At 47.7% G+C, this 12,225-nt stretch overlaps 1 protein-coding gene across 2 annotated transcripts in view; it reads left to right on the forward strand.

Annotated features, from left to right (window-relative positions):
• INTS3 (integrator complex subunit 3) overlaps window positions 1-12,225 on the forward strand; it is a 38,922-nt gene that overhangs the window by 13,161 nt on the left and 13,536 nt on the right. Inside the window, exons 4-11 of one of the 2 annotated variants that reach the window (XM_070395735.1) lie at window positions 1,233-1,346; window positions 1,511-1,595; window positions 2,988-3,054; window positions 5,828-5,972; window positions 7,115-7,244; window positions 9,377-9,474; window positions 10,795-10,986; window positions 11,894-11,981. In XM_070395735.1, the coding sequence (XP_070251836.1) occupies window positions 1,233-1,346; window positions 1,511-1,595; window positions 2,988-3,054; window positions 5,828-5,972; window positions 7,115-7,244; window positions 9,377-9,474; window positions 10,795-10,986; window positions 11,894-11,981 (919 nt within the window). Of the gene's footprint in view, window positions 1-1,232; window positions 1,347-1,510; window positions 1,596-2,987; window positions 3,055-5,827; window positions 5,973-7,114; window positions 7,245-9,376; window positions 9,475-10,794; window positions 10,987-11,893; window positions 11,982-12,225 lie in introns of those variants that run through there. The other variant, XM_070395737.1, reaches the window with a different exon arrangement.

Here is a 12,225-nt window from a genome sequence, read left to right on the forward strand (position 1 = left end):
TCTCTTAGGAGTCCCCAGTCACTCCAAGGCCAGGGAGCAGCTGGTCTTGAGTACTCCTCTTTTGACTGCTTAGGATGAAAGAGTTTAAAAACCTAGCAGTCTCAGAACCACCGTAAATTCTTATTTCCATCCCAGCAGCCTCTTCTTTTAGTGATTTCTAACAGTGGTACAGGGGTGGTTAAGAGCATGGATTCTACAATTGGACTGTCTAGACTTGAATCCTGGTTCTTCCTCTTATCTCTAATGTTACATGGGTCAAATTATTTTAACCTCTCTATGCCTGTTTTCTCACCCGTAAACACAGAGATAATAAATAGTACTATTTCAAAGGGTTGTTATGTAATTCAAATGCAATAATATATATATGATACAACTTGGCACATAATGCCAGTGCATTATAATTGCTGTTATAATTGCTATTATGGTTGATGCCAGCCTTCCAAGGTCGTGGAAAGCTGCCTACCTAATTTTACCCTTTGTGCTCAGACCCTGGCAGCAGAGAACTCAGCAGGCCAAGAAGGTCGCTAATGAGGTCCCCTAAGGTATTCCTCCAGGAGTCTGGTCTCCAGAGAGACCGGGTGAGAAAAGCTCTAGGGGGAAGGGAAGCAAGAACTCTCAGAGGAAATTGGAATGCCCTCCCTCAGCTCCCCCAGGGGTGGGTATGCATAAGGACCCCTCCTTTTTCAATACGTGGCAGAAGCCAAGGGCAGCCCAGAGAAAAGGAAGACATGGAGTTAAGGAAATTCAGTTTAGTTTCGCCCTTTCTTTCTGGGGCCCAGGTCCCTGGATCCTCTTCCTTTAATACTCCTATCCCTTTGCTTCTTCTGGCTGGGTCAGTACAGGCTTCAAAACTTCTTTGTGATCCTTTCTGGCCTGTTCAACCAAACCCATTCTGTGGTGACCTTTTTACTGGCAGATGAAAAGCAGATGGCCTCCACCTGGTTTTGCTCAGCGTGTGGCATCAAACAGTGTGACATTTCCTAAGAAGGGAGGTGGGGGGACAGGGAGCCTTTCTTAGCAGGCTTTTCTGCTTTATTAGAGAATAGCTCAGTCTGCCCCCACCCCCCCACCCCACTCCATGTGATGGAGCAAGGGATAGGTTAGCATGCAGAGTGGAAAGTCCTTCATTGCTACTCATATTGGTGTTAAGTTGAACAGGCCAGGGGGCCCCTGTGGGTGGGGTCAGGAGTGGATCCTCAGCTTGCTGGCTGCTTACAAAACTCTCTTCTCAGTGTTACCGGGACTTGGCTCTGGTGACTCGTGACGGCATGAATATCGTCTTGAATAAAATCAACCAGATACTTATGGAGAAGTACTTGAAGTTGCAGGACACCTGCCGAACTCAGGTAAGGCCAGAAAGAAAAGAGATGCAGCTCAAAGACTGAACAGAGGAGGAATCGGGAGTAACATACCCCCACCTTTGTACACCTAAGTTGTAATGTTATTGGATGAGCCCATTTCTCACATTCATAGGCCCTTCTCTTCATCTGTTTTTTCCTTTCTCCTTTAGTTGGTGTGGTTGGTACGGGAACTAGTGAAGAGTGGGGTTCTGGGAGCTGATGGTGTATGCATGACATTCATGAAGCAGATTGCTGGTGAGTTTGATGGCAAGAGCATAAAGAAGAAAGGAGAGGAGCCCAGAGACTGCACCAGGCAGTGGAGGATGATTGCGTGCCTCAGGGACTCCATTTCTGGGTCAGTTAGGCTCTCCTTCTGAGGAAGGCGTCTTCTGGCCACATATGTTGAAGAAGAAATTGAAAAGTCCCGGGGCGCCTTTTGAATCAATAAGTCTTGCCTCATTTTTCTTCCTGCCAAACTCAGGCCTGACGTAGAATAGTTGACCTATTTTAGCCAGTCAAGCCAATAGTCAGTAGACATGAGGAGGTGCTCAGTCTCATCAATAATCAGTGAAATGCATACTGGGGTTTATGGGGTATTGGATCTGAAAGGATCTGGAAGGAATGGGGAGAGAAGTGAGGGCCAATAATTTGTTCCCATCACATTACGCTTTCAGAAGCAGACATCTTCCTTGGCTCCACCCCCATGTTCTGTGTACTTGCTCCCTAATAATTATGACATCTGATTAGGGCCAGTTTGAGGGACAAACCATGTCACAGAACAGACCCTGACATTTAGGTTTTGTTATCTTCTTGGCATTGGTGACATCTGTCTAAGCCACTGAATGTCCAAGAGGCCTGCCTGTGCCGCTTCTGCAAGATCGCATGTGTTTGTTTAAAAAGGAGCCTGCCTCTCCTTCACCATTGCCCGTTGGTTCTTTGTTTCTTTCTTTAGGATTTTATGTAACACTGATGCTCCTGTTTTGATGTCTGTAAGCCTTAATTTATGTGATGTGTGACTGTGTGAACATTGAATTTTTAAATTGGGTCCTGGGGCAAGACATAGCGTTGTGCAGGGTATTTTTATCCACGCTCCTGGCACTTTCTTCCCTGTTAGGCACTCTCAGTCCTCACTTCTCATCCTTAGACTTTGGTCTGGCGCTGCTGTATATTAATTCTGCCCCAAGAAGTTCCTTAGCAAGCCCTGCGGACTAATACCTGGAAATAAGAAACCTTTGGCCCGTCATGAGCCTGACACAGGATGTGGGATGTACACATTCTGGACTGCTACTGTTCCCAGCCCCCGGCACCTCTCAGGCCCTATCTGAAATGTCTTCCTTTCTTTCCAAGCATGGTGTCCTTCCCAGACATTCCTTTTCAAGGGTCAAAGTATTCCCACTCCAAACGCTAATCTTTGGAAAAGTTGCAGCTCTAGTTTCTGGAAAAATCCAGAACCTTCCCTTCCCTTCTCTCTGGAGGTAAAGGAGGAAACTTTAAAGCCTCACAGAACAAAAGGCAGTTTCCCAAGACTCAGAACATCAGTGATGGATAACAGTTAGGGATGGACCAGTGGGACGGGTGACGAAATGTATTGTGTATCTGAGTAGCTAATTAGAATCATTCTGACTCTCTTTTCTCCCTTTTGATTAGGTGGGGATATTACGGCAAAAAATATCTGGTTGGCAGAAAGTGTTCTGGATATCCTGACGGAGCAGAGGTAGAGTCTACCATGAAGGGTGGGGAGAGAGCCAGAGATGGCCTTGTTGGTTTCAAGTGTGGGAAATGGGATGAAAGGAGTGTATGAAGACTGTTGGGTGACCCCAAACACCTTAGGTTAGAGACTAAGGCAGGGGAGGGAGAAGCAATTCCATTGGTGGCAGGCGAAGGAATTAATGCCATGATATGCCCAAAGGGATGAAGGAGTGGGAAAGGAGGTCTTTGCTGAAATATCTCAGAGCCCAGGAAAAACTAGTTTCATCTGATAAGGGTTTATTTTTGATCTAGACCTCTTTGGAATGTTTATCTTTGTGGGGAGCGGGGGAGAATGAGCTCAGCAGAATGGGGCCAGCCAAATACCCAGGCCTGGCAGGTACCCCTTTTCTCTCTTCCAAAACTTTCCATCCAACCCATACTCTTGTTGTTGTTGTTGAAGTAGCATGGGAGAGGGGGAGTGCGGAGATCATCGAGACCTGCTAGAAGTGGTTCTCAACCTTCCTAATGCCGCGACCCTTTAACACAGTTCCTCATGTTGTGGTGACCCCCAATTTCATTGTTATAAATTGAACATAATTAAAGCATAGTGATTAATCACAAAAACAATATGTAATTATATATGTGTTTTCTGGTGGTCTTAGGCGACCTCTGTGAAGGGGTCGAGACCCACAGGTTGAGAACCGCTGCTAGAGTTTGCATAAAGGGCTTGGAGGCTCGAGTGGTAGAGCGGGCATAAGGGGGCATATTGTGTTTTCTCACTGATTCTTTCCCTTCCCCATCAAGGAAAGGACCAGAAATATTATGAGGGCTATTCCGTGGCTCAGGCCTTCCTCTTGATCCTGTGGCCTCAGTCCTCCTTGATTTCAGTGTCTGTTTCAGGGTGAGGACACCATAGTAGTCAAATAATTGAGAGGGCTAATAGTACCCATATTTCCTACTATTTCCTAGTATCCATGGACCTCCTCCCTCATTCACTTCTGAAAGAGAAGGCTGTGTTCTATGCTCTGCCCAAGCTTGAGAGCTGTGCCAGGTCAGCTGTGCAGTGCCACCTAGTGCCCTGGGCACAGACGTGCACCCGCAGCTGTGACAAGTCACTTCCTCCATCGTTACTGGTACCATCGGCACAGCACACGAGATCCTAGCCATTTCTTACCAGGCCTCTGCTTCTCTTAGGTGTCTTTGCAGAATGTCTGTGTCCTGGTCAGAGGGACTCCCTTTCTTTCTCTTTCTGGACAGATACATTTATCACTTCTGTTAGCAACTTTCCTAAAAAGTAATTTTTCTCATTTTGTTCCCAATGCAAGATACCTCCCATTTCCATACCTTAAAGCTCAGTTTCTGCCCTAGCTGGTTTGACTCAGTGGATAGAGCGTCGGCCTGCAGACTGAAGGGTCCCAGATTCCATTTCGGTCAGGGGCACATGCTGGGTTGTGGGCTCATCCCCAATAGGGGCCATGCAGGAGGCAGCCAATCAATGATTCTCTTTCATCATTGATGTTTTTATCTCTCTCTCTCTCCCTCTCCCTTCTCTCTAAAATCATTAAAAATATATATTTAAAAAATAAAGAAAGGACAGCAGAGCTATCAAAAAACTACCCATATTAAAAAACAACAATGCAGTTTCCCTCATTTAGGCAATTAGAGTGCAGTCTCAGTATACAAGTGTCAGATGAGGGTCCTACCCTTTCTGTTCTCCAAAACACATCCTTTGGTGCCGTGTCCTCTTCCACACCCCCTCCCTCCCTCCCTCCCTCCCTCCCAGGCTGTGGAGTTAAAAGGTAGCAGACGGGGAGGGGCACCCTCCCCAGTGCCCTTGGCTGCTGCTTTCATTCTGTGCAAGGAAAAGGCCAGAGCCTCTTAATTAGGTGGCTGTAGCACTTTTCCGGAATCAGGATGTTGCCTGGTTGGATTAATTAAACTCCCTGTCTTCCCCTGGTTCTCTCCTTCCAGCAGGGGTGCCAAGCCATTACAAACTAGTTGCTTGGAGAAGACAGCTCCCCGATTTTGGCACTTTGAGACAGCAATGGAGGTGTTGGAATCTCCCCACTGCGTCTTCCTACCCCTTTTAGAGCACACAATTCTTTCATTACCTTCTTTTCCCCAGAGAAAGTCTAGAACTCCTAGGAAAATGGGCTTTGCCATCCAAAATGAAGTTCTCCTTTTCAGCTTGTGATTTAGGGCAGGTGACTCGTTTGGGAATGGAATCGGTGGAGAGAGAGAGAGAGAAGAGCTCGCGCCAGGGAAGGGTTTGTGGCATGGTGGGTGGTTAATGGAGCATGATGGAAGGGCTCAAACAGTGTGTTCTGAAACCTCCAGGGTTCTCAAAGGGTCTTAGTAATCCCCAGAGGCCCACCGACTTAGGGAGACTTACAAATGTTTCCCCATATCTGAGTTGGATAGAAGCTATGGCTTATCTCTGTCCCTAGTACCTCACACATGCTTGGCACATGAGAGGCACTCAGTAAATGTTTGAGGGAGTGAGTCAACAAACAAAATTATTTTATTGGGATCTAGGTAGTTACATGGTAGAGAGAAATTGCTTTCATCAGCATTTATCTGTATTGGACGCCTGGTAGAGTAGTAGGACGTTGTCCCCACCTTTGCCAATTGATAGTCCTAGATAATGACAGTATGAACGAGCAGTCAAGGAATCAAAGAACCTACTTCTAGTGCTAATCATCAGACATTTCTAAGATCCTGGAGCCAAGTATGGGGGGAATGGGGAGGGTGGACAGGTGCAGACAGCGTGCAGCTGCCATTGTCTTCCCTCCCTGCAGGGAGTGGGTGTTAAAGAGCAGCATCCTCATTGCCATGACGGTTTACACATACCTCCGCCTCATTGTCGACCACCACGGCACCGCCCAGCTTCAGGCCCTGCGTCAGAAGGAGGTGGACTTCTGCATCTCGCTGCTCCGGGAACGGGTGAGGACAGGATGGTACAGGGAATGGAAACCCAGGACAGGACACCTCTGTGTGGGTTTTATACCGTGACCGGGGCCAGAGATGTCATGTTGGAGTGATGGCGGTAGTTCAAAGTCTGCTGTTTTTTTCATCATTCTAAAACGGATGAAGGTGAAAGGGTAGGGGAATCAGTGTGGGATGGCCCTAGTTCCTAGAAATGCTGCCTGCTACTCTGGCATCCTAGGGATTTTCCTGGTCAGCTTCGTGGGCACTTGTATACCACAGACACAAGCTGTTCTTGTGTGCTCACTGCTATCCCCCACACCTACCTCGCTGGGTAATTGCCTGATCAGGTGGGATTGTGAACTGCCCACTAGCATATCTCTCAAGATTGAATGATTCTAGGGCTATGCTTTCTAATGTGGTAGCCTCTAGTCTAGCCCATTGGTTCTCAACCTTTTGGCCCTTTAAATACAGTTCCTCATGTTGTGACCCAACCATAAAATTATTTTCGTTGCTACTTCATAACTGTAATGTTGCTACTGTTATGAATCGTAATGTAAATATCTGATATGCAGGATGGTCTTAGGCGACCCCTGTGAAAGGGTAGTTCGACCGCCGAAGGGTTGCGACCCACAGGTTGAGAACCGCTGCTCTAGCCACATGTGGCGATTTAAATTAAAATTAGATAAAAATTTTAAATTGATTCCTTAGTTGAATTAGCCACATTTCAAGTGCTAATTGTGGCTATTGAGTATTCTTTTGGGCAGCACAGATATAGATCATTCCTTTGTTCTGTTGAGCAAGTGAGTTTTGGGGTGAGGTGTGTGGGGCTCAGTTTGCTAGTCCTGTCCTTTTAGAATTTCAGTCTCTCTTGACCTGGATGGAAACAGTTCTGGGAGGAGAAGGCAAGAGATTAATGTGAAAGCCAAAAGGGTTCCAGCAGTTTCTAGTAACCTCTCATCCTTGACATCAGTCCCCAACTTCGAGCTCTTCCCCTGAGCAGCTAGGAGCCAGTCCTTCGTTCCAGAGGAAATCATATAATCCCTTCAACCCTCCTCCATTCCCTCCCTGGAACATGTTGTTCCTTTGCCCCCTCTGCAGCAGGTAAACAATCCATGTTTTTATTCTGTTTCCTATCTGTAACCCCTCACCCCATCAAGTTCATGGAATGTTTGATGATTGGCCGGGACCTCGTAAGACTACTTCAGAATGTTGCCAGGATACCAGAATTTGAACTGCTTTGGAAAGATATTATCCATAACCCCCAGGCCCTGAGTCCTCAGTTTACAGGTGAGTAAGGGCTGGGCATGCTGTCCAGGAGAGGTGGGAGGTCAGTATGTATGTACTGCTTGAATCAAGAGGGCAGAGTTTCGTGTGTAGGAGAGGCTTTGGCAGTCAGACAGAGGAAGCTTGGGACCAAGCAGGCTCTGCCAAGTGCAGCTGGATAAGGGAATGGCAGAGCTACAGGACATAGCCCTGCTTGACAGGCCCCAGCTGTCATTGCTCCTAAGAAAAGTGAAACAGCACTGGGACCCTGCTCCTCCCCCTCCCGGCAGCTGTTTGGCTCAGGGGGTGAGCTGATGACCCCTTTCCAGCTTCACTGAGTCCAGCAGGGGAGTCAGAGGTCAGCTCGTGAGACTGAGTCAGCAAAGGCGCTGGAATGAGTCCTGTAAGAGAAGGCACCTCCCAGGAGCAGTATTGTCTCTGAATTCCAAGGATCCAGCTGGTCAAAATCCTCTCTGGGGGAGGGAGAGTAGCTCTGTGCGCCTCCTCTGACACGGTCCTTCCCATGTCCCTTCTCCTTCCCGAGTTCCTGCTTATGGTCTAAACCAGGGGTGGGCAAACTTTTTGACTCAAGGGCCACAATGGGTTCTTAAACTGGACCGGAGGGCCGGAACAAAAGCATGGATGGAGTGTTTGTGTGAACTAATATAAATTCAAAGTAAACATCATTACATAAAAGGGTATGGTCTTTTTTTTTTTTAGTTTTATTCATTTCAAACGGGCCGGATCCGGCCCGCGGGCCGTAGTTTGCCCACGGCTGGTCTAAACTATAACTGTACAGCTTTGCTCCCCGCCCCACCTCTACCACACGTGTGTGTGCATACACACCTGCCATGAAGACAGTCGGTTAGGACCTGGAGAGTCGGGAGCCGCATTAGAGGTGCGCAGGGTGCAGCTCTTACATTGAACATGTATTGAGTGTGCCAGGCACATGTATACAGGGTGTCTCAGAAATATATACACACTTTGAATGAGTATGAAGTCGCTGTTTATTAACATACAGCTCAGTTTCAAAATTTAAAAGAATCTACAGGAATGAACAATTTTTTTTGTCAACGCCTGTTTTCAAATTGATGACCGTCTGGTCTAGACACTGCTGATAACTTGAAGCAATGGAATCGCAAACATCAAGAATCATTTCATTCGATATTTGTGTGCCTTCAATTCATTGACTGTTGCTGGTTTTGTACTGTAAACTTTATCTTTTATGTATCCCCATAAAAAAGTCTAGTGGAAGCCCTAACCGGTTTGGCTCAGTGGGTAGAGCATCAGCCTGCGGACTCAAGGGTCCCAGGTTCGATTCCGGTCAGGGGCATGTACCTTGGTTGCGGGCACATCCCCAGTAGGGTGTGTGCAGGAGGCAGCTGATCGATGTTTCTAACTCTCTATCCCTCTCCCTTCTTCTCTGTAAAGAAATCAATAAAATATATTTAAAAAAAAAAAGTTTAGTGACATGGCATGGTAGGATAAATTTTCTTTGTTCAAAGCTTAGTCTGGTTTCACCCATTATTTCAGATCAGTTAAAGCTGAAAAGGAGTGAAATTTAAGTGAGCTATCAGCTGTTAAAGTGTTTACACATTTTTTGGGGGACACACTATATTAACTCATTTAATCTTTAGGACATCCGGTAAGATGGATGTTCTACTTTCCAAATTTACAGATAAAGAAAATTAGATTCAAGGAGATAAAGTAATTTGCTTAAGGCCACACAGCTAGTTAGTGTTAGAGGCAGGATTAGGATGCAAGCCTGTCTGACTCAGGGCTCATGCTTATGCCACACCACCACACTGATCCCGGGGCCCAGTGATGGGACCGCCAAGAGCAGGAGGAGAGGCGAGGGTTTCCCATATTCCCCCCTAACCACCCACATGATGCCACCTGGAATAATGTGAGTAGCGGGCTCTGGATGGCCAGTAGAAGAGAATGAATATGTCTGGGTTGTGGGGATGGTGGTTCACTGGAGCGGAATATACAGATGCTGGTTAGAACCCCCACTTGCACCTGTGCTCTGGTCTTATCTTAGAATTTCCCCGTGAGTAAGACCATTGGCCAGCAGTCCTTGGTCCAGGTTCCCCACCTGCCTTCCATTGTAGTCCTCAAGCTTCTCATTTTTCTCTTCCCTTCTACGCTTGGTTCAGGTATCCTGCAGCTTCTTCAGTCAAGGACATCCCGAAAATTCCTAGCATGCCGTCTAACCCCAGACATGGAGACGAAGCTGCTCTTCATGACCTCCCGGGTAAGCTCGCCTACTGCAGCAGGAGACGGGGCAGACACTAGCGAGGCTCCTTCCTCCAGCCTGCCGGTCTGTCACTGACCGGTGGAATGTGGTCAAGTGGGTGCCTCTGATCTACCTGGCACTGGGCCTGGCACTACGAACTGGGATACATGCTGAATAAGAGAGACAATTCCAGCTCGTGTCTATCTAAAGTGTCATTAAACTAATCATTGTAAACAAATAATGTAACTGGTAAGTGTGAAATGTGCTATAAAAGGGAAAAGTGAGGATGTTCGTTCAGGAAAACCCACTGTTCCTCTGGGTGAACCATGAGCTCTCAGGAAGAGAGCCCTGGTCTTTTGGTTTCCAAACATGGCTGACTTATGGCAGAATTGCTTGAGGAGCATCTGAAAAATACATCTTCCAGGAACCCACCCTCCCAGAGAATCTGAAGAATCTGTATTTCTAACAGAATCTCCAGACAGCCGCTCCTCTGCAGCCAGTCTGGTGTCAGGGAGCAACTGCTGCAGCCAGCGCTCAGCTTCCCGGGTCATCTGGGAGAGCTGTCTTGATCTGTGCTGTCCCCTGTGGTAGCCACTAGCCATGTGTTGCGATTTAAATAGTTAAAACTAAGTAAAATTAACCCTTCAGGACCTTGGTTGCAGGAGCTACATTTTAAGTGTTCAATAACTACCACCATTGCAGACAGTTCTGTTGGACAATGTTGGTCTAGATGTTGGTTTTTTTTTCCCCCTTTAACCCTTCTACTCTCTGTTTTGGCTGAATTTGGGAAATAGAAGAGGAAAACCAGGTCTTTCTTCTTAATTAGTGTTGCTGTTCATAACCTGTTTGGGGGAAGGACTTAACTGCAAGAAGGTTTGGAGGTTGTATGTACCTTGGATAATTACCCTGTTAAGTCCTTTAGTGTCAGCTTTTAGTCAGTGCTGAGCAGTGCAGAGGCTCAGCTCTGGTTCTGAAGGGGCATTGCTTACTGTTCACAAGTAACTCAAGAAAATAAAAGATTATACTTATGAAAAAAAAAAGATTATGCTATGACTGCAGAATCAGGAACCAGTACAGGAGGAGGAGCCAGAATCGGGCGGCAGTTGCAGGTAATGTGACACCAGGTCAGTGGCAAGAACGAATGCACCACTGGTCTGTGACTTTCAGCATTTTGTTTTTAATCAAGGAGGGGAGACTTGAGAGACAGTATTAGTTGATTAATAAATTGTGGGAAGAAATTGAGTCCTGGCTCCAGCCTAGAGTTGAATGGTGCTCATTTTCCTCTGCCCAGAGACCTCACCTTCCCTTCCACGTTTCTTTTCCAATGACTTCTACCAGGTGCGGTTTGGTCAACAAAAGCGATACCAGGATTGGTTCCAGCGCCAGTACCTGTCAACCCCCGACAGTCAGTCTCTGCGCTGTGACCTCATTCGCTACATCTGTGGGGTTGTCCACCCTTCTAATGAAGTGCTGAGTTCAGACATCCTGCCCCGCTGGGCCATCATTGGTTGGCTGCTGACAACATGCACGGTGAGAGGCTGGACCATGGAGGCTGTTGGGTGGCAAAGAGTCCCCCCTCCCTCACGTCCCCCATATATCCATGCTTCTTCCTGACTCTCCGAGCCCCCTGACCCCTAAGGGACCTCGTTTGCTCTCATGAATGTCTCAGTCTTTGCACCCCCTCCCTTCATGTCCGGAGAAATTTCCTTGCGCTCATTATTTCCCATCTGGGCTTGGGGTTAAACAGGTTCACCTATGCCTTTAGTGCCAGTGCCCAAGCCTGGGTTTCTAGGCATTGCTTCTTCCAGAAACCACGGATGACTGTTCTTGCTCAGATCCCAAGCTGTGATCCTCACACACTCACTTCCATGCCTTTGGCATCAGCTTTGGATACTTCTCTTCTCCAGAAGTAGTGAATTCGCAATGGAGCCATCTCCTCCCCAGCATTTCCCTCCCATGCCAAGGGTGGGAAACCCTCTGCTCCCTGGCATCTAGTTGCCCTCTGACCTCTTCTGACAGGGCTCCTGCTCCCCCATCTGACTGTATCCTTGGAATGTGCTGATTCAGATATAACAGCAGGCTATTCCCTTAGGAATGTGCCTGGTGTGTCCAGCAAGGGCTCAGACTCGTGCTGTCTCAGCTCACGAGTGACCAGGGACTCCCAGCCCAGGTGTCTTCCCTTATGGGGTCAGGGGTGTGCTTCTGGATATGTGAGACCCCACGCTGAGCCTCAGCCCTGGTTGGTGAGACCGTAAGGGACTCACACTCATATACAGACGTGGGTGTCCCTCACCCCCGTGGGGGTTCCATTCTGTCTCACTAGGAACTGAATTTTCCTAGATGGGTCAGTATTGTGAGCCCTGGAATCTGTCTTGGGCTCCTAAAGGGAAGAGAGCTGGTTGATAAAACTAGCCCTCCTTTTCCCCCTCTCTTCTAGTCAAATGTCGCTGCCTCTAACGCCAAGCTGGCTTTGTTTTATGACTGGCTGTTCTTTAGCCCAGACAAGGACAGCATTATGAACATAGGTATGTGAATGAGACCCAGCAGCCTCCCCCCCCCCCCCACCCCAACCCCCCCCTGAGCCCCGGGCCTCAGTGACAGCAGTCATCAGTCAGGGCGAGTGGCGTGGAGGCAGCTTATCTGGGAGCAGTTCCGTTGTTCCTCATCAGTGCTCCCTTGACCTAGAAGAGAAGTTGCTTTGATGAGGCCAAGCAGTACTCCACCCTGTTTTCCCTGTAGCCTGATGCTTAGACTACTTCAGCAGGGGGG

This window comes from Myotis yumanensis, unplaced genomic scaffold (genome assembly GCF_028538775.1).
Source record: "Myotis yumanensis isolate MYYU_CA2020_CCGP unplaced genomic scaffold, mMyoYum1.0.hap1 SCAF_17, whole genome shotgun sequence".
In the NCBI taxonomy this organism is placed as follows: Eukaryota; Metazoa; Chordata; class Mammalia; order Chiroptera; family Vespertilionidae; genus Myotis; species Myotis yumanensis.